The sequence below is a fragment of the Daphnia pulicaria genome, chromosome 5, assembly GCF_021234035.1.
Source record: "Daphnia pulicaria isolate SC F1-1A chromosome 5, SC_F0-13Bv2, whole genome shotgun sequence".
Taxonomy (NCBI): Eukaryota; Metazoa; Arthropoda; class Branchiopoda; order Diplostraca; family Daphniidae; genus Daphnia; species Daphnia pulicaria.
The window spans coordinates 3,125,004-3,146,138 of NC_060917.1; the positions used below are offsets into that span (position 1 = coordinate 3,125,004).

At 42.4% G+C, this 21,135-nt stretch overlaps 2 protein-coding genes across 16 annotated transcripts; one reads left to right on the forward strand and one right to left on the reverse strand.

Moving 5' to 3' along the window:
• Nucleotides 1-520: 520 nt before the first annotated feature.
• Nucleotides 521-17,663, reverse strand: LOC124340920 (rho-related BTB domain-containing protein 1-like). 14 transcript variants are annotated; one of them, XM_046793734.1, is made up of 16 exons: nucleotides 10,720-10,737; nucleotides 10,392-10,539; nucleotides 8,809-9,122; nucleotides 7,097-7,200; nucleotides 5,220-5,417; nucleotides 4,576-4,662; nucleotides 4,373-4,496; nucleotides 4,203-4,295; nucleotides 3,854-4,021; nucleotides 3,617-3,769; nucleotides 3,317-3,562; nucleotides 3,149-3,172; nucleotides 2,908-3,021; nucleotides 2,558-2,728; nucleotides 2,215-2,454; nucleotides 521-2,142 (listed from the first exon to the last, which is right to left on the reverse strand). In XM_046793734.1, the coding sequence occupies exons 3-16, from the start codon at nucleotides 8,989-8,991 to the stop codon at nucleotides 1,834-1,836; spliced, it is 2,214 nt and encodes a 737-aa protein (XP_046649690.1). In that variant the 5' UTR covers nucleotides 8,992-9,122; nucleotides 10,392-10,539; nucleotides 10,720-10,737; the 3' UTR covers nucleotides 521-1,833. The 14 variants fall into 14 exon arrangements, with proteins under 14 accessions (XP_046649690.1, XP_046649689.1, XP_046649695.1 ...); XM_046793733.1 differs by having other exon boundaries at nucleotides 10,310-10,539; XM_046793739.1 differs by lacking the exons at nucleotides 10,392-10,539; nucleotides 10,720-10,737 and adding an exon at nucleotides 17,037-17,663 and having other exon boundaries at nucleotides 4,576-4,659.
• Nucleotides 17,664-17,814: 151 nt separating this feature from the next.
• Nucleotides 17,815-20,076, forward strand: LOC124341093 (F-box/WD repeat-containing protein 4-like). 2 transcript variants are annotated; one of them, XM_046794024.1, is made up of 9 exons: nucleotides 17,815-18,074; nucleotides 18,172-18,301; nucleotides 18,363-18,461; nucleotides 18,530-18,582; nucleotides 18,647-18,812; nucleotides 18,877-19,015; nucleotides 19,087-19,271; nucleotides 19,354-19,482; nucleotides 19,553-20,076. In XM_046794024.1, exons 1-9 carry the CDS (start codon nucleotides 17,984-17,986, stop codon nucleotides 19,857-19,859), a joined length of 1,299 nt encoding a protein of 432 aa, XP_046649980.1. In that variant the 5' UTR covers nucleotides 17,815-17,983; the 3' UTR covers nucleotides 19,860-20,076. The 2 variants fall into 2 exon arrangements, with proteins under 2 accessions (XP_046649980.1, XP_046649979.1); XM_046794023.1 differs by having other exon boundaries at nucleotides 17,815-18,301.
• Nucleotides 20,077-21,135: the final 1,059 nt, after the last annotated feature.

Genomic DNA, 21,135 nt, shown 5'->3' on the forward strand with positions numbered 1-21,135 from the left:
TACATTATATGAAAATATGAATTACAACAGTCTCAATGCTTTGTTCTTCTGGTGTGGTAGTAGTAATGGGAAATTACCTCATCTCAGCACATTTGTCTAATTCCACTGTAAGTTGGCTTCAAATGTGAGTTTCTCACTTTGAGAGCATAAGGATCGAATGGATGGAAAGTAACTGAGCACTTTTAATCAACTTGTTGGAATGACAGACTTTCTAGAATTTGAAAAAATGGATGTAATATATAAAAATAAGGAAACTAGATCAAGATAAACCTACACAAATGAAGTTCAATTCGATATTTGGTTGGAATCACAGAAAAATAAGAATAAAATAGCAACAATTTGTTTTGCCATGTTTCGTGTTCGTGATGCAGGCTGTACCGGCTGTACTTCATGACAAAATCAATTGAAGTCAGTGGCATCTAGCGGTCAGTAAAGAACTAGTACCATGTACCAAAGAACAGCGCTCGGAATGCGACAGCGTCTGGGACTCTAACCAAGAATCTTGTTTTCAAATCAAGTGTTTTTGTGGGAAGAATGATCAGCATTTGTATTTAATAACATCAGCAGCACGTATACCATCTAATTCGAGTAGATCAACTTTTATAACAGCAGACAGCCATCACGACTAATACGCGCACTAATAATAAACCACGAATTGAATAAGAATTTTGCTTGGCGAATCAAGGTCTTAAACGGAAACAATGTTCAACTTTAGATTATTTTTAATGGTAAAATTTGAACGTGGTCATGTTGTGCACGACCGAAAATAGTGGGGATAATTTAACCCTTTCTTGATTTTTAGTTAATCGATAACATTTGGTCGCTGTAGTACGTAATATGGCAGTCAGTTTTGTTTATTCATGCATCTTTTTTTGTTAACGGTTGAATAGGGATAGAATTTTTAAGCTCGATCTACTTTTTTCGACTCGTTGTCTTAAGCTGAAATCCACATTTTTAAAACGTTTATCCCGCGTTTTACTCAAAACAAAGCGCGCAAAACTGAAGTGAAATTTGGGGGGTATTATGTTGGAATATACATGGATCGGAAGAGGAAGAGCAAAGTGGAGGGGGTACACACTAGTTCATATTTTTTTAAAGATGCGATAAAGCTGTTCAATTTAATAGCATGATAAGAATAATAACGGCGGCATTGATTTTGTTTGTTTTGTTTTTCTGTGTTTTTTGGTTCGTTATGCAACAGAATGCGCGCGCAAATCTATAGATATATATATACATAATATATATACTTGGATATCAAATATTGATTGCGAAATAAGAAACCGCGACAGAGTTGCGCGGTTCGCGATTGAAGGAAGGATTTGAACTGGTTGCCATAAAGTAGAGACCGAGAAATCTCTTGCTCTCTTTCTCTCTCTCACTCACTCACTGTTATGACAACTTCAATCTCTTCGAAGCACAAGCTTTCTACTAAATAGAAGACGCAGCATATAAACCTCTTTTCCAAATTGAATCCCTATTGCAATTCCCTATGGATATTTCATTGGGATCGAGGGGCGTGGGACAAGTGCACGACACTGACCAAACACGCACATATGTATATATATATATGTATATACTGTACAGTGTACACACAATCGGCAAATATAGTGGAACGGTATTGTGAAGACCGTGTCACGCTACGGCGTGAAAATAATCCATACATGCATATTTTAAGGATACCTCTCGTCTCCTCCGCAAGCTGGGCTACTAGCGAAAATTTGTTGAGATACTTTTAAGAACCGTAATTTCTCTTTTTAGGCTATTACGACGGTCACCATAAGATTTCCCCTCTCGTTAGCTCTTGTCCATCATTCTACTTTCTATCGTCTACATCTACACCGAATGATAGCTGCTATCATCGCCACGCCTGGTCTTGCCAACGAAACAGAGACAACCGGAATTGTTCCGGCTGCGTTTCAACGGTTTGCTCAAGCCTTCCTCCTTCTTGCGCTCGGCTACGTATTTGTCGTAAAAATCGCGTTCCTTCAGGTACCAGACGGGCGGCCAGCGGTGGTGGGCCAGGTGAGCCTGGTTCTCCGAGTGCAGCGTCTTCAAGATTTTCGGTGCTTTTCTACACGTCATGTTGTAGTTGGTCGACAAGTAAGTCAGGCACCACTCGGCCAGCTGATCAGCATTGTGAATCTATTGATTGAAAAAACATCAAGTCATACAACGGTTCCAAATTTTAAATGAATAAGAATTAATCGAAAATACCTGACAAGGCTCAAGGAGCATGAGGCACTCCATGGTAACTTCGCCACCAGCGTCAATAATCCTCTGCATCTCAGTCACCATGTAACTTTCAATGAGCTGGACTAAGCGAGAGAGACAGAGTCGATTGGCTAATTCGACCAAAGGGACGCAGGCGATGGTTTGAAGCGGGGGAATTCTATCCGTGTAAATGTAATGCAACAGCTGACGGAAAGTGGTCTCGCTCACGCCCGGCATTTGCACCTACACGCACAAAAGGAATTGTCAAATTTGAAAAAAAAAAACTAAAAATAAATCGAATACAATAGGCGAATTGAATAGGCGAAAACACGGAATTTGGACTTGCCACTTTGGCTGAGCTTTCACGGAAATCGCCGGCGAACATGGCGTCCATGACGTCACAACGAGCCATCAGAAGCGGTCGATGGGCAGGGCAGCTACCGTCGTCCAGCAGAAAGTGCACGTCGGCATAGAGACCTTGATTCAAACCAAGTTCCAATAACCGGGATCGAATTATCTATACGGAAAAAACGAAATGGCCAACAAAAAATAGAGCACGTTGTGAAAATCCCGGACTTTGTTCCAGTATTTGATTATAAATTCCGTCCGTGTCTTGTTCACAATTTGCTTTTCTGGTGCCGCCCAGCAACTGAAATTCACGGACCGGAGACACAACGAGGCAGAGAAGAAGATAACCTGTCTATATTGCTGGCGTACATCGTTATTGAGGAACTCTTCGTGTATGTGGATGTTGTGAATAAAAGCCAACAGCTCGGGAAGGTCGAGGAATTCTGCCGCTTGTCGAATTTCCTAAAGGCGAACCGAAAAAGAAAAAAGTTAAAATTTCAGGAAAAAAACGTTCGACGGGGCAATTTGAGTTCATGCCAAATCCCCTCAACGGGGGATCGTATGAGTCAATCAAAACGACAGCTCTTACCAGCAGCAAAGTCATCGGAAGCGACTGAAGGGTCAAAAATTAGGTCGGGATCAAAAGGATTTTGGATAGGACGAAATAAACAAGTTGCAACGAGAAGTCAAAGATGTAAGGATCATGTTTCATGAGTGACGTGACACATTTTATGGACGACAGAAATGGTCATCTCACCTGCAGCGAGCAGAGCCGAGTGTCAATCTGGCCCGTGTAGATGAAGCACAAGCACTGACGCATGGCATTGGGTGTAACGATTTTGGTCAGCGTCACCACCGTCTGAGTTGACACGCACGGCCGACCCCTGTGGTCCATTCCCTGGCACTGTTCCACGCTGATCGACTGGACCGCCGGATGGTAAATTTCGCGGCTAAACTGCGGGCAGCGGAGGTCGTTGGAATACGCGGAAGTAGTCGACGACAACTGGATCAACAAACGCAATTAATTAAGCTCATTAGCTGCCGAATTTGAACGCACCTGAAAGCTGCAGCGACGTTTTAATTTCTCCTTGATTCGATTAGACAAGCGTAGATAGTGTGTCCTGTCGACGTCCAGCAAGCATGTTGTATCCGTTTCTTCGCTGTGATAACTGCTACCGCCCGACGCTGAAGTGTCGCCCACACTGCTGACCTGATTACCATCACACATGTCGCACACATAAGAAATGAAAAGGATTACGGGTCCGTTCAATCAATAAGAATCTATACAGCGTACCATGCTACAATCGCTGGAGGATCTCGTGCCAATATCAGAGCAATTAATATCACTGTTGGCCGTTGCCGTGGCGATTAGCCGGGCCAGAGAAGGAGCGGCTGCAGCGATGTAGAATCGGTGCGCTGAAAAGCCCACGCTCCCCGTGATAAATATCACGTCCGTGTACGCCTGATCAGAAACAACAACAAAAGGGGGAAATAGGTAGGTAGGTAGGTGGGGGGAGCGGGTGTGCCAGAAGAAAGAGAATCATTTAATATATAGTAGAGAGTTGGGCACAGAAATCAATAAGACCGAGACAAACCAGCGAAAGAGACGCTGGGAGACGTTAAAATCTTTTCTTTTTTCTCACCTGGCGGGTGTAAAGAGTTTGGAAATTCTCAAAGTAAGTACTGGCCGAGACGTACATATCTGGGTAGCACGGTTTGGGTGGGCAGAATGGAGCCTATAGTATTGAAAGATATCAACCAATTAATAATCAATAGGTATGTGTGATATTTCATTTCATGTTTAAATTTTTACTTGGAGCAATGGCCGCTGAACGCGTTTGAAACCAGCCAGCCAGAATCTCTGTTGTCGCCTTGAGACTAAAGCGGCCCGGATGGCATTTTCGAATACCGAGTTTACTCCGTAATACGTCAACACACTAGAAATCGATATAAAAAATAAAAAAAATTAATTCGTAATTTCAATGCGTCAAAAAACATGGATGGTGTGTTTTTTACCTAGTTTCGTAATAAGGAAGACCCAGTTCAGATGCGATGGCTCTCGCTTGGTCCGGCATGACGAGGTCGCATTCTTTGGTCGGCCTACTTCAGTGAAGCAACGTCCATGATATCCATCCCCCCGTTATGTGTATAGAGGAAAGAAAAGAAATGAAACAAAAACCATGTTATCCAGCAGCCGCGCAGCCGTTCGCAGATCGTGTGACGGAAAGGGTGCGTTAAACGGGAAAATATAGCCGAGTCACGAAACAACCCCCCCTCTCACCCGAAAAGAAATAAGATGAAGAAGACTGGAGAGGGGGAGAAAAAAAAACGACCATTTGGCTGGTCGCCAAAACGATTTCAAATCAATTCTCTGCCTTCGTCATCTCGACTTGCCACTTTCTACGGATCCATCAAATCTTTTCTCCGACGTTCTTTTATTTGTGTAGTTGGCTCCCACCCCATACTGCACGAATCATTATCATACCGCTTACACACACAAAAACTATCTGCTCTTATTCTTTTCCCTTATGGGGAATAATCGGAAACAGTATTTTGGGGTGATGCAATCCATCCGTATCACTCGCCACGATGACATCAAGTTAGCACCAGGATGGAGGGCAGATAAGATGGATGCGCCGCCTTGATATCGTTCGTCTTACCGCATAAACGGGTTTCGATCCTTGAAGTAGGACAAGTAGGTCTCGTCGCAGTACATGAAGCGAAGATCGTTCTTGCATCCGACGAGCAAGACGGGCGTGTTGGGACAAAAGCGGCGGATCTCCGGAAGCCACATCGCCTTGCAATTGCGCAGAGACTTTGGGTTGCCGATGGAGAAGCACAGCAGTACCACATCCGATCTGAAAGTGAAGATAATTCCAAAGAAACGGGGGGAGGAGGAGGAAAAAGGGTGAATGGAGAGAGAGAGAAAGAAAAAGGGAAGTTGTTATTATTTATAGTATATGTATACGTCATCGTCTGATTCCATCGACCAGCGCTATTCTGCTGCTTTTTTTTCGCGTGACGCATTTCGATCCGGTTCATCTCTCTTTTTTCTCTCGTCGGAACGATATGAAAGCGATACTTCCCTTATGGCCTATCCTGAAACTCTGAAAGGATCTTTTTGTCTGTTGTCTACGAACAAAACCGGAAGCCGAAAACTTTTGATTTTTAAAAAGAGCTTTTTTCTATTTAAAGGTTTTTTATTATTTGATTTGCGTCTGGGGGCAGTAGACACGTGTAGACGTGTATTCCTTTCGTGAAATTTCGACCAAAATAGCCGTTGCCATCAATTAACCATAATTGGGGAACAGGGCCTTGAGCGTTTACAAAGATTGGCACAAATCACATTAATCCTGCGTCGGACATTGGTAACTGCCACGCAACGATCGGATCAAATTTATTCCCCAACATTAGTTTAATAAAACAAAGCCAAAACACAATTTAATGATAATAAATGTCTAGATGTCACCTAGCCCCGTATTTTGAGTAATATCAAGAGCTATTATTATAGAGTTGCCATAGGTTTCTATAGCTTCTTGGTGAATTTCTTTTCTCCCCCCGGCAACTGGCCACTGGGTTTACGATCTCCTTGGCGATTGGCAGTGCTCCGGCTTATAGTCCTATAGTCGCTTTTAAATGAAAGTCTTCCTTTAGAGAGCTCTATACATAGTTCACTTTTTTTTCATTCTTCTTTTCTGCTGTACGAGACGAGAGCAAGAAAGCGTGAGGTGAAGAGAGAGAGAAAGAGACGAGTCTCGACCGAAATGGTTGGATCAATACAAAGTTGGCGGGTTCCTGCATTTAAAAACGTTCCTTGATCGACCCCCCACCGTCCCTATTGCTACAAATAGAAAAGAAAAAAGGGGGAGGTGTCGACAAAGTCAAGATGAACTTGACTCGCCACGGTCTATAAAGGCGAGAAAATAAAAATAAACCTCACGCGAGAGTTGCCATCGGCATATACATTCATCAAATTGCGTGATAAGATCAATTTCTCGCTCTACTTCTTTTTTTCTTCACTCTGTCGACTCCTTTCGCCAATATCGATTCATTTTATGGACAGAGATGGATGCAGAACCGCAAAGTTATCGCAAGTCCCCTGATTACAGCGCAAACAACGGAATGAAAATGATTGTTCATCACATCATCAATTCGTTTGGGCAAGTCAAGCCCAGCCAAAACAGAAACAACTTTACATCAACAAAAAATCAAAATAAATAAAAAAGGGGTGCCCGTGATGTGATTATAAAAAAAGATCATGTATGGCTAGACACGCCAAGGTCGGCAACAGCAGGATATCAGAACCCCCCTCCAATGCTTTTCCGCATTGGGTGCCGAGATGGAGCTAGCCGGAATCTGCACATTTGGTTATGGAAGGACGTGTGGCAGTGGGGGGGAGGCCAAAGCTCGTTCTTCAGTATAGCTTTTTTTTTTTGAAGAATAAAACGACACTAATGCCTGTCTGGAGAACTTGAAGCCCGTGATTAATGATAAAACGCTGGGACCTTTTTTAGTAAAAAAAACGAATGATTTTCACCTTCCATAGGCGAAACGCCGGTCTTTTTCATGGTCGCCGAAAGTGTCCCATAGTCGCAGCGAGACATTCACTCCGTCAACCACCTCCCAGGAGCGCTCCAAAACCTGTCGACAAGTAAAAGAAAGATAACGAAAAATTTAGAAAACAACCGCCGACCACAAAGCTAAACAGGACGATCTAAAATACTGTAGAGGGGAAATGAACTGCTGTCCTTGCACCGCCGCCGCCACCGCCGCCGCAAGAAAAAGCTAAAAATAATCAAACGCGGATGCAAAGAAAACAAAGGAGGGGTGGATATTGCGACACATTTGTCTGGAAAGAAAAATAATAATAAAAAGTCCGACGCTCTCTTCTGTGACTTCGGTTTGGTCACGTCGCAGAAATTGGGCAACGCAAGTCGATAACCTCGAGCGGCCTCCAAAACAAAAAGAAACCAGAGAAATGCACATAGTGTTTCGTTCAACACTATGCAGCAGTCTATTTGCTATAAAACTACCAAAACCAGTCAATCCAGCATCCTTGGAACCTTGGAAGGAAGAAAAAAATAACTTTCCACGACGCAATCAATTGCTATCGCAGCCTTGAAATTCCTTAAAAAAAAAAAAAAAAAAAAACACTTCAATTCTCCGCCGTCCATTAAATGTGTTTCGAACCTACACTTGCCGCCCATACGATCCGAAGATGGAGGACTATGGCGCCAGAAGGAGGACCAGGGAGAAAAACAACAAAAAAATGATAGAAATAAATAACAAAACCGATGAAAATCTCCAATAAAAACGACCAGCCAGCCCAGTCTTATGCGCGGAAACGATCTGGTCTGGCAACGACGCCCTTCAAACATAAAGGGAGAAAAAAAAACCCTTTTAAAAAAAGAGCGTACGCCATTGAATAAAAAGTAGCAAGAAATCAAAAGAGGAAGAGCGAACATAACAAGATGAGAGAAGAAGAATATTATAACAACGGCACGAAAAACAAACAAAAAAGCGAAGCGAAAGAGATTTTTTGGTCCGTTGACATACTACACAAAAGCTTTGCATTGAAGCGGAATATTGCAGCAAGTCGGGCAGAGTATTGAACGGCATGTAGGTCGTGATTAGAATTCAATTGAGGGCAGGTCCTTTTTTTTTCGTTGATACTTTTGTTTTGGGCGAATCAGCAGCCGGTATCCAGGCAATGACTCCGGAAATAGCTGATGATTGTATTCTCTCTACGGGCGGACAATGGCGGAGACAATTAGCCCGACGTGAATATCGGAAAAAGCCAATCCCAATCGAAATGACTAATCCACTTCTACGCAATAGAGAAAAAAATCTGGGTCTCGGCTAAATGAAACGCACACTGATTGAATTCCAAATGCTCTCTCGTGACAATATCACGCGATTCTCTGGGAAAACTGAATCACGTGAAATAATACACTGCGTTGTGTGCGAGCATAAAAAGAAAAAGGCTGGATATTAGTGCCGGATAGGTCAGGTGACTTTCTTCTGTTTTTACGACCGTCGACTCATATCACACTCTTGTTTGATATGTATACGGGATAATAACGGCAAGAGATAAATCCTCGATGGGGTCTCGGAAAAGGTGTCATCGTTATTGCATCGTCCGCAAACTTGAGGACACTCGGCCACCAAAAGGATCAAAAAGGGGCGCCGGAATGCGGATAGAGACGGGAGATAAATGGAGAGCTCATTCAATATCAAATTGACACTCACTTCCTTGTAGATGCGGTACTGATCGATGGCCCAAACTGTGGGCACGTGCGTGTTGAGCAGCTGGGAGAGGGAGACCTTCTTGTTGCAGGCCCTGGCGCAGATGAGCCGCGTCTTGCCAACGGCCGTGTCGCCGACCACGACGCATTTCACCAATTCCTGATTTGACAGCTCATTATCCATCATTGTTGTGCTTTATTGTGATTGTGATGATGCCGACGTGTGACCGCCAGTCCATCACCGCTCTCGGCTATCCTCCGCGCACTTTTCTCCGATATCCGGCACCTGTAATCCGGCACCGGCTGAACGTCCAGCACCTGTAATTTCATCCATTAAAAAACAAAAACAAAAATAATTAATTGCGTCATCCAGACATCAAGTAATTTGATGGCCCACAACCCAACAGCACACAGACATTCATAGTCTCTCTCAAATGCGTCACAAAGAAATCAAATATGCAGGATCAGTGAAGTTTTATAAGAAAACCCGCATGACCTTAGTGGGCGTAACTTGACACAAACTACGTTGTTCTTTAGAAAAAAGAAACCAGATTTAAAAAAACAAAACAAAAAAAAACAAAAAAAAAAAAACACCGTTATAGTGCTACTACGCAATTTTGAAATTGTATAATCGCATTTTTTTTTTCTTATTCTTTCAGTGCGCCGCAAATAATATCAGCATCACATTTCGACTCGACGTCACGATTGGATGCACAAGATAGCATCTAATAAATAATCATTAATCTCACATCTTTTTGATATCGTTGTTATAAGACCGGAAATGACTCGGCAGCTGGTTTGAAAAGCAATTTTTTAATACCGCCCACCAAAACCCGCGTAATTTACAACATATTATTATTTCGCCGTTCCTTTATTATTATTTTTACGACGCTGATAGATAAAGAAAGAAATACCACTCTTATGTCTAGCTAAGCATTTACCGCAGATATAATATATAAAAATAAAAAGGAAAATCTCTCCGCGCAATGGCTGCCATTGTGCGGAGAGAAGCGCAAAAAAATAAAATGAAATAAAATAAAGAAGCCTTTCACATCGGCCAAGTGATTAAGAGTTGGTCCGAACGAGTGGAGGGGGGGGGGGGGCAAAAAGAGGAGGACGCGTCGGACCATAAGAAAAGAGACGGGACACAAAAGGGGAGCCGGAGATGCCAAGAAGAAGAGATCAGTGCAAAGGATTTGACGACAGTACAAAAAGTTCCGGGACCCCCTCCCTTTTGCTCGTCACACGGTTGGCTAGCTTTGCACTAGTAACGGCGACCTTTCGCCATAAAGAATAAATCTACCAGTCACGATCGTGATATTATCAGTAGTCGACAGAAAAAGAAAAAATAAGGAATAAGCGACACGAAGGAATGTGTTCGCTCGACGACAGCGAAATAATAAGCAAATAAAATAAAATAAAATAAAAAACAAGATGAAAGTGCCCCATTGAGTGGAAGACATACGCTAGGGTAAATGAAAGACCAAAGAATGCTGAGTTAATACCTTTTTTCATGTGTTCTATATTTTGTCGGGGAACTTATTTCGGGTGGGAGGAAGAACTAATTTCATCTGATTGTTTTATTACTTTTGTGTGGCATTCGTCATCCGTTTCGTTTCGACAATGAAACATTCGCAGGTTTGGAGATGATCAGCCGGTGCAAGGATGGGGGGTGGTGAGTTCCGGTAGGTATATCGTGCGCGATCGAATCGAAAAGAGCGGGGATGCAGCACGACTTGACCACACGACAACAGGCAAAATGATAAATAGCAAAACATTTTTCAACAAGACAAAATCTAAATAGAGAACAAAAATCTAAACGTGCGGAATCCACAATTTGCCGTTTGTGGGATCCTGTCATCGGCAACAAAAAATAAAATGAAAGCAGATCGACCTGTCACAGTTCGATCCTTACCCCGCGTTTGCCCAGATGGGTCTTGGATTCACAAGCATCGGCTGCGGCCATCGGGACCAATCAGCGAACGAAATTGGGGGAAACAAATTCGAATTCAGGTCGGCCAACAGCGAACCGAGAACAAACTATTCGTACTGCACAACTGCACCCAATGGCACCTGTTGATGGTCGGTGGAGTAGTAGTAGTTCTCCCGGAAATTTTGCTGGGGAGAATACGACGATGGCCGGAAGGATTCATCCAAAATGAGCGACTTTGGTGTGCCACTCGAGACGAAAAATTAAGAAGAAGCGGAACTTATATACTTCTATTTTTCCTTTTTTAGAATTTCAAACTCGATTTCACCAAATAATTATAAAAAAAAGATCCGCCAGAAATAGAAAAACAAAGAACAACCGCGACACTATGGTGGTGGTGGTGGGGAACGCGGAAAAATTGAAGGCGAGAAAAGAAAAGTTGTTGCGCGAGTATTTTTAAGGACAGACCCGAGGGAACGACTGAACTCCGTGCGGGCCAATTGAGCAGCTGATATACGTACAAACACACACACACACACACACACACACACACGCGGCACACAGCATTATAGTGTGTATCGCAGCCGCTCCCACAAACACGAACGGAGGGGCGGAGAAGAAAAAAGAGAGATAAGAACTGAGAACATTTCCACTCGGCTGGTCACAAGACCATAGGATTCATCCAACATTTTTGGAGGTTTGAGGTCAACAAACGATGCCGGGGAAAGAAAAGGAAGTGGTTCGACGACGCAGATATTTGTTTTTAAACAAAACAAAAAAAGACATTTTTTAATAAATGTGTTTTTACCCCGACCAGAAAAGATAAACGTTTACGTACATCCGGTAGGTACGAATGGTTGCATAATATTGCATTCGTACAGAGCGAGGGTGGATTGAACGGTCGGAAGGAGGAGAAACGAACCGCGCCTTCGTCTCTCCCGTGACGTCAAATGGCTGATGTCATGTTCCGGTTGAATTGCATATACACGGCTGGCTAGGCCATCACCACCACCTGCACTTTGCACACTATTGCATTTGACTTTAATGTTTGTTTGTTTTTTCTTTTTATTTATTTAATTTATTTTTTCTCTTCGTCATGGGAATGGAGAACATTCGAATTGATGGTATACGTGATAAAACTCACGCAACGCCGAATACTTTCGTTTCAAGGTCATATCGTTTATTGATGCCATCGAGAATTCTACACCGCAGAAACCACCAGCAGCAGCACCGGTTTTCCATATCAAATTGGGAAGTTGAGAACCGAGTCAACAAATCGGAAATTGACGATTAAACAGGTCTCTCATCCATCACGTCTTTTGATGTTCCCACTCAGCCAAACGTCATCTCAGAAAGTCAATTTCATTTTCTTGCTTTTTTTTTCACGACTCTGACGCTGATTTGATTATCCAAATATTGTCTGACCCGTTATCAGAGGCTGCTCAATCCAAACACATTTTTTTTAAACGATAAAATAAATAGGAAAGAGCTCAAAGTTTGGCATTTCCCCACCCCCCAAAAAAAGGTATGCAAATAAGAATTAATCTCGACTAGAGCCCCTTAGTTACAGCGGAATGTGTTGTCTTTAATCATTGAAAATCCCGGGCTATCAAACCTTAGCGAGTCTTGCTAGTTCGAGTTTGCGTCCAGCCGGAAATAAATCAAAGGCATCCGAGAAGTTGCGACGCATTGGGTTCCGCGGCTGAACTGCACCTGATAACCTAATAAGGACGCCGTCCCCCCCCCCCATCTCTGAAACACGATTGGATTAAGAGTTCTTCTTTTCAATCACTGACTGTGGCCCCCCTCTATATATACACACAGTCTACGTCGCAATGCTCATCATTCGCAACTTCGTCTCTGAATACACACAGAGTCTGCGATGCGAGGCGGGGGATTATAGACGGAGCAAGACGGCCACTCTCTCAAGTTGGTTGTATGCGCTAAGCGGATGGTGCAACTAACATCGCATTCAATCCAACTGCTACTAGTCTATATTTGACGACTGACGGAGGACTGCGACGACAACCATGTAGAGCATGTTGGACGTACAAGGAGGTTTAGTCGGGGGGGAGGCGAGTCTTAGTCAAACAGATAACCCTATCTTTCCACGATGGACAGGGTTTGCATGTGTTGGGGAGGGCCATTCATCCTGCCAGCTGGCCTAGTCCGTCTCTTTTGTTTGTTGGTTCACATCCCACCATCGTCTTTTTTCTCCTTGTTTTTTATTTTATTTTTATATTTTTTTACTTTGGCTTGAGACTCGTCTTTTTCGCCATGTTCTGATATTGATCCATCCATGAGGAGAGAGAAGACAGGGTAACGACCACCAATCGAAAAACACGGGGTGGGAGTCCTTGTGTGTCGTATATAGCTCTCTCTCTCACTCCCAAGTCTCGGAGTACGTACGTACACACATCCAGTGAAGTCGGCCTGCCCACTTTTCCCCTATGCTTTGTTTACCTCCAGAGTACGGCGATGCACGTCGTTTATTCCCATGACAACAATAAAGATCTTGGAATTTTTCGACGTAAATCAAATCTAGGAAAAAAGGGGTCTCGCTATAAAGTGTAATACAGTCGAGAAGTGTAGACATTGTCAAGACTGAGCTTTTCAACCAATAACTCTTTATCGATACATGTAGATATTCCAAACGCTTCTGCAAGTACTTTTTTTCCCTTTAACCTCTCGACTGAAGCAGAAATCGGATTGGCATGTAACCAGTTCAACAAAGGAAACCCAGTCGCCTCGCGACTGGTACTATTTATCCACTTTTATCTATTTGTAGAGAGATGCTTGCTGTCGCTCTCTAAAGTTGCACACGTCACCGCCAAAACTTGAAAATTCCCAATTTCCATATTATCAATTGCTGCTGACTGATATATTGGATATTGAACGCAAAAAGGAGGACGGACGCCGACCGTTTTGAACCATGTAACTCTATTTCAACCCAAAACGTTTGCCATATCTTTCACAATAGGAGCTAGAGCTTCGACGCAATTTCTATGCGAGTCTATATTGTTACCGAATTGCCTACCAACGGAATACGTAATCACGTAGCAATGCTGCTCACTCCCCATTTGATGTTATCAATTAGACCTTCATCACTGAGCCAAAGGCAAAAATGAAAGCCAATCCTTGTGCAATCGAGAGTGATCAACAATGATAGTCTGTCTTTCCTGCCCTTTCTATTTTAATTCGATTCGGACGCCGGGCTGCTGCCAATCGAAATCACTTGGCTTCATTAATGTCCGGTCGCCGTTGTAGTCCATTAGGAACCGCAATTAGCCCGCAAATTGTTCTTGACACGACAAAAAAAGAAGAGAAAATCTCAGTTTCGTTCTCTCGCTAAAGAAATTACTGTTGCTGGCCGGCGTCCAGCTGCGAGACGCAGCACTTTGGGTGTGCGGGGCAAAGGCATCTGCTGACCTGTTTCATCCAGACTGTTTTTATTTATTATGAATTGTTCGGTTATTTTGCTCTCGCTATTCTTCCCTGCTTCTAAAAATATATGACACTGGACGCGACGTCATCGTTCGGAAGCAGCAAAAGTTATTTGTTATTCCTTCTGTTTGTTTTTGGAAAGGGGAATAACACGGAGAGGGACCGTAACCATCAAAGCTGCGGTTGACTTCCAGAGGACTATGGAATACGTATGACAAGGAAGAGGAAACTTGATCATATAAATTTCATGATCAAGTTCAAGACGGCGGGACGCACTTAAAGGTCGAATGGTTATTCACCCTGCTTCTCATGCGGGAACAGCTTTGAGCTTTGAAGCGGAACTCATCGAACATTAATGACCAACGGCAATGGGGGGGGGGGGGGAGCTTGATAATATGGCATCCATTTTTGATATTGTTGTTCATCATTTGTTCCTTCCTACATTGGCGAAAGATAACGCCGTTTGTCAGTGACCACTGCAAAAGGGCGGGGCGCAGAGATCAGTCTAGATCATTTTTGAAGGCCTATAAATGCCCAGGAAATATATTTTTTCAAATAAAAGAAGGCCTTCGAATTGATGAGCCACGTCATTCGTTTTTCTCGCAAAACGTGTTCAGAAAGAATAAAGGAAAAGAAAAGGAATAGTAAAGAAATAAAAATGAGATCTCTCCAGATAGAGCTCTTCTATATGCCATATAGAAGAAGGAGGAGGAAAAAAGAGCAGACGAATATTGAATCATGGCAACATGCCCAGCGTGAACTGTCAGCATTTTGATGAAGGACTAGCGGCCATGTATGAGAGAGACTCTCTAATCTGCATATCGAGGGAGGAGCAGGTCGACAAGGACAAGAGGAGGTTCTCTCATTAGGCATGCCAATCGACAGTCCGATGAACACAAGCGGGTCAATACTACTACTACGAGAAGGAAGGTTACCTTTTAAGTGCTCTACAATGCCGAGCCTTAATGTTAAAATTCGAGCAACTTTAAATACGGATAGCGGCCGACACGCAAAAATTTATCCGTATGGAGGATTGTGCGAATTTCGCCACGATTCAATCAACATCCAGTTCTACTAGAGTTAGAAAAAATTTCGCTCGGGCGCTGGCCTGTGCCAAAAGTTTGCGAAGAGTATTGATCAAACCAGGAACTTTACGACTTTCTATTCCAGCCCCCTTCTTTTTTTAAAGTTGAAGTTTATTCCTCTCTCACTCATTTTGGTTGTGATTCTAAGGTAAAGGCTGGGTCGCGACTTGTCAAGATGGTTCGTTCCGTGCGTGAGAACACTCATTCATACCTCGTGCACAGATTTGGCGTCGACGTCGTCATGTACAAACAGAAGGAGGGATCATTATTATTGAAATCAGATCAAAAGCTCAGACAGACATTTAAAACTGACGGGATACAAAATTTAATTCTACGCTCTAAAACAAACGAAATTTTGTCGTTGCCATTCGATTTGCAATGCCGATTATTTACCGTGATTGGTGCTCCTGTTTGTACCTCCCCAATCGCAGATGAAACACGTACCACACGATAACGAGAATTTCTCGAAAGTTACGCAATCGATGAAACGATGGAAAACCAAAAACAAACCCCCAAAAAATTGGGCGACGAGCTCAATTTGATGACGTTCGGAAGCTCCGGCTGGATCAACCAGCACTGATCTTCATACACATACATTTATCTTTTTTGTGTGCGTGTGTCCGCCTTCTCTCTCTCTCTCACTCTCCCCACGGCGCTGCTTTTCGGGGTGAGCCACGCACGTGCAAAGTTGTTGCTGGCGTCGTTTCACGCAAAGGTGGGCGGAGACCTAAGCAAGAACTGCAGAGAGTCTGCGTCGCCAGATCCTCCTAGCTTTTTCCATTTTCTTTCCTTTTTTTTAACTGGGATTGATATGTTTCTTTCTTCTATCGGTATCAATCTGATATGTTATAAGATGGGGATAATGAAATTGACTAAATCAGTGCCCACCCAAAATCTTTAGTGAATCACGTTTCACTAAAATCGGCCATTCCTATTGAAACCATTCCAGAATTTAAGATCATTAACCCCATCGAGAATTTGATTACAATCGAAACTACCCTTCTCTGGCTTTCAAGAGGAGATGGAGGATGTGAAAGAAGGAATGTCATTCAATGTTTTGCCGATTCATCGCAAAGAAAAAGAAATAATGTCGTACAAAAAGATGAAACGAGTCGCTTTGACAACACTGTGGCGAACTGAGAGTAATATATATATACGTAATCGGCAGGCTTGTCTGACGTGACGTCAACGCCATCGATCTGCAAACCTAGCTCTATTGTTCGGTCTCCGGATTGATAAACCGCTGCTGTTTGCTGAACGCCAAATCCGCGTCGTTCATTACATGTTCTTCGTCGCAATTCTGTTTATTTCGGCCTAGGTCAGCTTAAATGCTTTCCGTCATAGTTGAACGGGGAATTTTAACTTAAAGATTTACCTCGTCGTCGTCGTCGTGTGAGCAAACTTGAACAGGGAAAATAAAAATCCTCACGAATTCCCGCGGGAAGTTATGTCGCGACAAATGGTGAGACTGTCATCTAGCGGCAGTTACGATAACTAAATTTGTAAACAATTGACTTCAACAATCAGCCAGCGTACCGACCTTGCCATTGGCCTCCAAGAAAATGTGCGAATATCGATCCAGGGGCAAAACTTCGTTAGGCAACACATCTATAATTTCCTGTTCCACGTCTAGCTTTAACCTTGAAATTCTTGGGACAATTGCCAGCTTCCACTTGACAGCAGCTTCTGACCAAACCCTTGACCCTTAAGCTGCTAGAGCTCTTAAAAGTACGTGGTACATACAAGGAATATTGCCAATTGTCACTTCCTTACCTGACAACCGGAAGACTTAGACGACATCTCGGATGAAACGGACGTTCAACATGTTGAGTGTCCTTGGAAAAGACGAAGGTTAATTTAGTCAATTGATGGTATGGCCAGGCGAAGAAGGAGCACTCGTGAGAGGGTTGATGTAACTGCGACTTGAGCACACAATACACAGGTCGCGTAGACTGAAACGATGCCAAAGTTCTGATTCTCAAACGATCGAAGCGCCTCCACTGACGCACTGCAGCTCCGTGGACACTGCTGACGGGTGGAAACTGAACAACAACAAAGTTCGAAATTGCCTTTCTCCAGTCAATGCTTTTTTTTCCAGTTACAAGAACAATTCACTGCCTATCTAAACACGTCGGAAGAACAATGCATGGTGGCAATGTCGTGACCGATACGATTCAGTTCATTCACGTCGAGTACAACGAAACTGTACTCATTATATGACATACACACAACAAGTTTTGCATCGAAATGAGTAGGCAAGAAAGGAGTTGAACAATTGTGTCTGGGTTTTACTTTAAAATGACTCGGTATGCTTCAGAAAGTCGTATCTTCAACAAATGATTCAGGAATGTTATCAGCCATTAAGTATTAACTATTAAGCTGGCTTTTGATTGCCAATCTCCAGCTGCTGATTATCGACTGATCTGCGCATTTGGCATTAGGATTTCTATGCAAGAATAACAATATAACTAACAAGTATCGCCATCTGATGGCCTTGGTGGGCAATTCAAATTGATCGTCATTTGTTTCTCTAAAAAAGAAAACATGGATCAGACGAACTTTAAGTTCGAAAATATCAACATTTATCTAGAGTAGACTTGTTCAGTGTTTTTCTTATTTTTATTTTTTCTAGTAATATTTCGTGTTGGTTTTTCAATAATTTTGAGATTTTACCGATTGAATTTCAAATTAAAGCCATCAATTCAGAGGATACTTAGATCATGTGTTGTCGTCTCTACTCAATAATAACTTGTTATTTGGTTTGTAAGAATGAGTTATTCTTCGAAATTGGATGTCGACAACGGTTCCTTGGTTAAGGACTCATTGAAAGACATTGAAGGAAATATCTTAATGTTGACCAATCTGCCAACTGATATTCTGTTACATATTTTTGCTATTTGTGGACAAGACTGGTGGCCAGCGATTGCCCAAGTCTGCCACAGATTTTATGCCATTCTAGGACCAGATAGTTTTCTGTGGGAACAGATAGCTAAACAACTCCTGTTTGTCAATCAGTCCTCATCAATTTTTCAGTTGAAGTGAGCTAAATATATATCATGTTTTCTAATCTCCTATCATTAATCTAGCATCGTTTTGCAGGATTCACACTTATTTGTCTGCTCAACTCAGGTTCAGAGTTCACAAGCATTGGGAAAAAGGGGTTTGCTTGGTCAAACCAATTGCATCCATTCGTGAAAAGTGAAATCAGATTTTATTAGAAGCAGATATAATTTTTGCTCATGAAATTTGCATATTTTAAATTCCAGGCATGTACTTCCTTGGCTGGTACTTAACTCAGATGTTCTTTGGGTTGGAACAGGTAAATAGACTGAAATTACATATTCTAGTCAATTTCCATACATAATAATTCTTTAAAAATATAGGAAATCATATCAGAGCATACCCTAGGGTCCCAGCAGCTGCATTTCATCACAATAAACCATTCTCAGGAAGAGTTAAACCAAAGCTGAACCTCTCCGGTTCAAGAGGAGACATGGGTCGATTTGTCGTCAAGGATGACGGCGAAGATGTAGTTGTGGCAGGCGACACGTAAGTTTCATTGAAACGTAATCTTATTCAAACTACTAATTTATAAAATCATTCATTTATGTAGAAATGGATCTGTTTTTGTTTGGAAGGCATCTACAGGAAGATTACAGTTTAAAGAAACCAATTGCCACTCGTCTGATGTTGCTTCTGTTAAATTGTTCAAAAACGTGATTGTGTCTGGAGGAAGAGACAAATTCGTCAAGGTATTATCAATTAGACTTGTTATCGCATTATTGTATTCGTTTATTGATTAGATGATGTGCGGTTTCACTAGATATTTCGATTTGACAACTCAAATTCAGTATTGAATCATAGTTGGAAAAATCAGTGTGCAATAGAAGAGATTTATTTAGATGACAGAATCTTGTCCCTTGATATCGATCCTTCCGGTACGTTATTTTGCACGGGGACTGCCGGACATGGCGGTGTTCCACCATCTCATTTGTTTGATTTGGCAACGTACGTAACTCACGGGAATATGAGATTCTTCTAAACATTTTCATCACTGAATTACTTTTATAACCATGGCTTTCCATTTTAGCGGTGCCTTAATTTGTCCTTTGCGAGACAATTTTCGAGACGGTGAAGGTGTTTACGACATGCACTTTGAATCCCCCAACGAGTTATTGACGGGCGATTTCAATTCTGCATTACGTCTTTGGGACTTGAGGTGACTACCTTTGTTCACGATTTGTTTGGCATTGTTATTTGATAGTCATCTTGTTGCATAAATATTCTAGAACGCAAAGCAACGTCTCTGTGTGGGACGACCCTCATGATTCTGCCATCAACTGTATCGCAACCGACAACAATATGACCATTTTGACTGGAACAGCCGCACATGGAGGAGTTCGCCTTTGGGATAAAAGACAAACCCGCTGTGTTCAGCTTTATTTTGTCAAGCCGGAATTGCGTTCGCCCGTGTATTGCTTGGATTTTGACTCATCAGAATTGTATGTAGCCCTCGACAGCTCCGTTTTAGGTTTCGATTTTAGTGGCGGCATCCGTAAGCCAATCAAAGATTTGGTTGTTTACCCTTGTAACTAATCGCAAATTGAAACAATTGTATTTAAGAATTTCATCTTTATCGTTTATTTATTCTACTATTTAAGATTGCCCATGTTTAAAAAAACCTTCTATTTTGTGAAGTTGTTTATGAATACTACAATGTTTTTCTTTTTTTAAATTATGGATGGTGTGAACAAGGGAATTAATATGAAAACTGAAACGAAGAATTCATTAAAAGAGATGCATGTTGGCAAAATGATCTTTGTTCTTGTAGACCGGGCCCCATGCTCCGTATTTTTGCGAGTCCATCTTCTGGCTTGATGAAGAGCTGCTGCTCGACGATCCGTACTGCTGCTTAACGCCAACCTGGCTGTGGGTCCTGTAAATGTTTGACACACAGAACAAATCGAGTAGTAAAGCGAATCAGGGCAGCCACTAAAGGGTTTCTCAGATTACCTGCCAGCCATTGGATCACTCACGTATCCAGTGTCTTTGCGGGAGACGGCAGTGTTGACGTTCATGAAAGACTTTGATCCAGATTCTTGCACCATTTTCAGTATGTAGTTGTTTAGCAAAACTGAAATACGCATAAGTAGGACGTGAAGAATTAAATTAAGTGATAGTTATTGTACAGGAGAGGAACTAAGTTTGCATCGAGTCTTGACTAGCAACCAGCAAGATCTGACTTTCGAGATGTAGGACGAGCATGTCTTTTATATGTAAGCCCATCCCCGCTTTTTTCACCTATTAGTGGGCCTTGGACCGCTTTGGCAAAAACACGAGTCGAAACGGAAATCCTCTCGAGCGGAACAAGGTCTCAGTTCAACCTCAGTGCTTCCGCGGTTTCACTTGCTAACAGGGTTTTCTCCATTTCCCCATTTCCTTCCTTGTTCAGAGTTACCATGGGAAGTTTACGGTGTCGCAACATATCGCAAAGCGTTGAAGGCGTATATTTTAAAGCGATAACAAAGCTAGAAAAAAAAGGAAAAGACTTTCGAACCAAACGAACACGAAATGTGCACGTGATAGCGAAACCGGCCGAGGACGGTCATCAGCGAGCCAAAATAACCGACAGCAGCTACATTTGGTTATCGTTTCCCATTCCTACCTTTCCCCGTGAAAAATGTGTGAAACATAACTTTTAAAACAGCAAATCGCTTGAGGCTTTCGAGTGACCTCAAAAAGGTAAAAAGCTCGGCTAACGAATCAGATGAGTTCTCTTATTTTTCCAGTTTTTCTTATCGGTTGTTTGAACCTGCCATTTTTGGTCTCAGCAACGACGCACAAGAACGTAGCAACATTGAAAATAAAAATT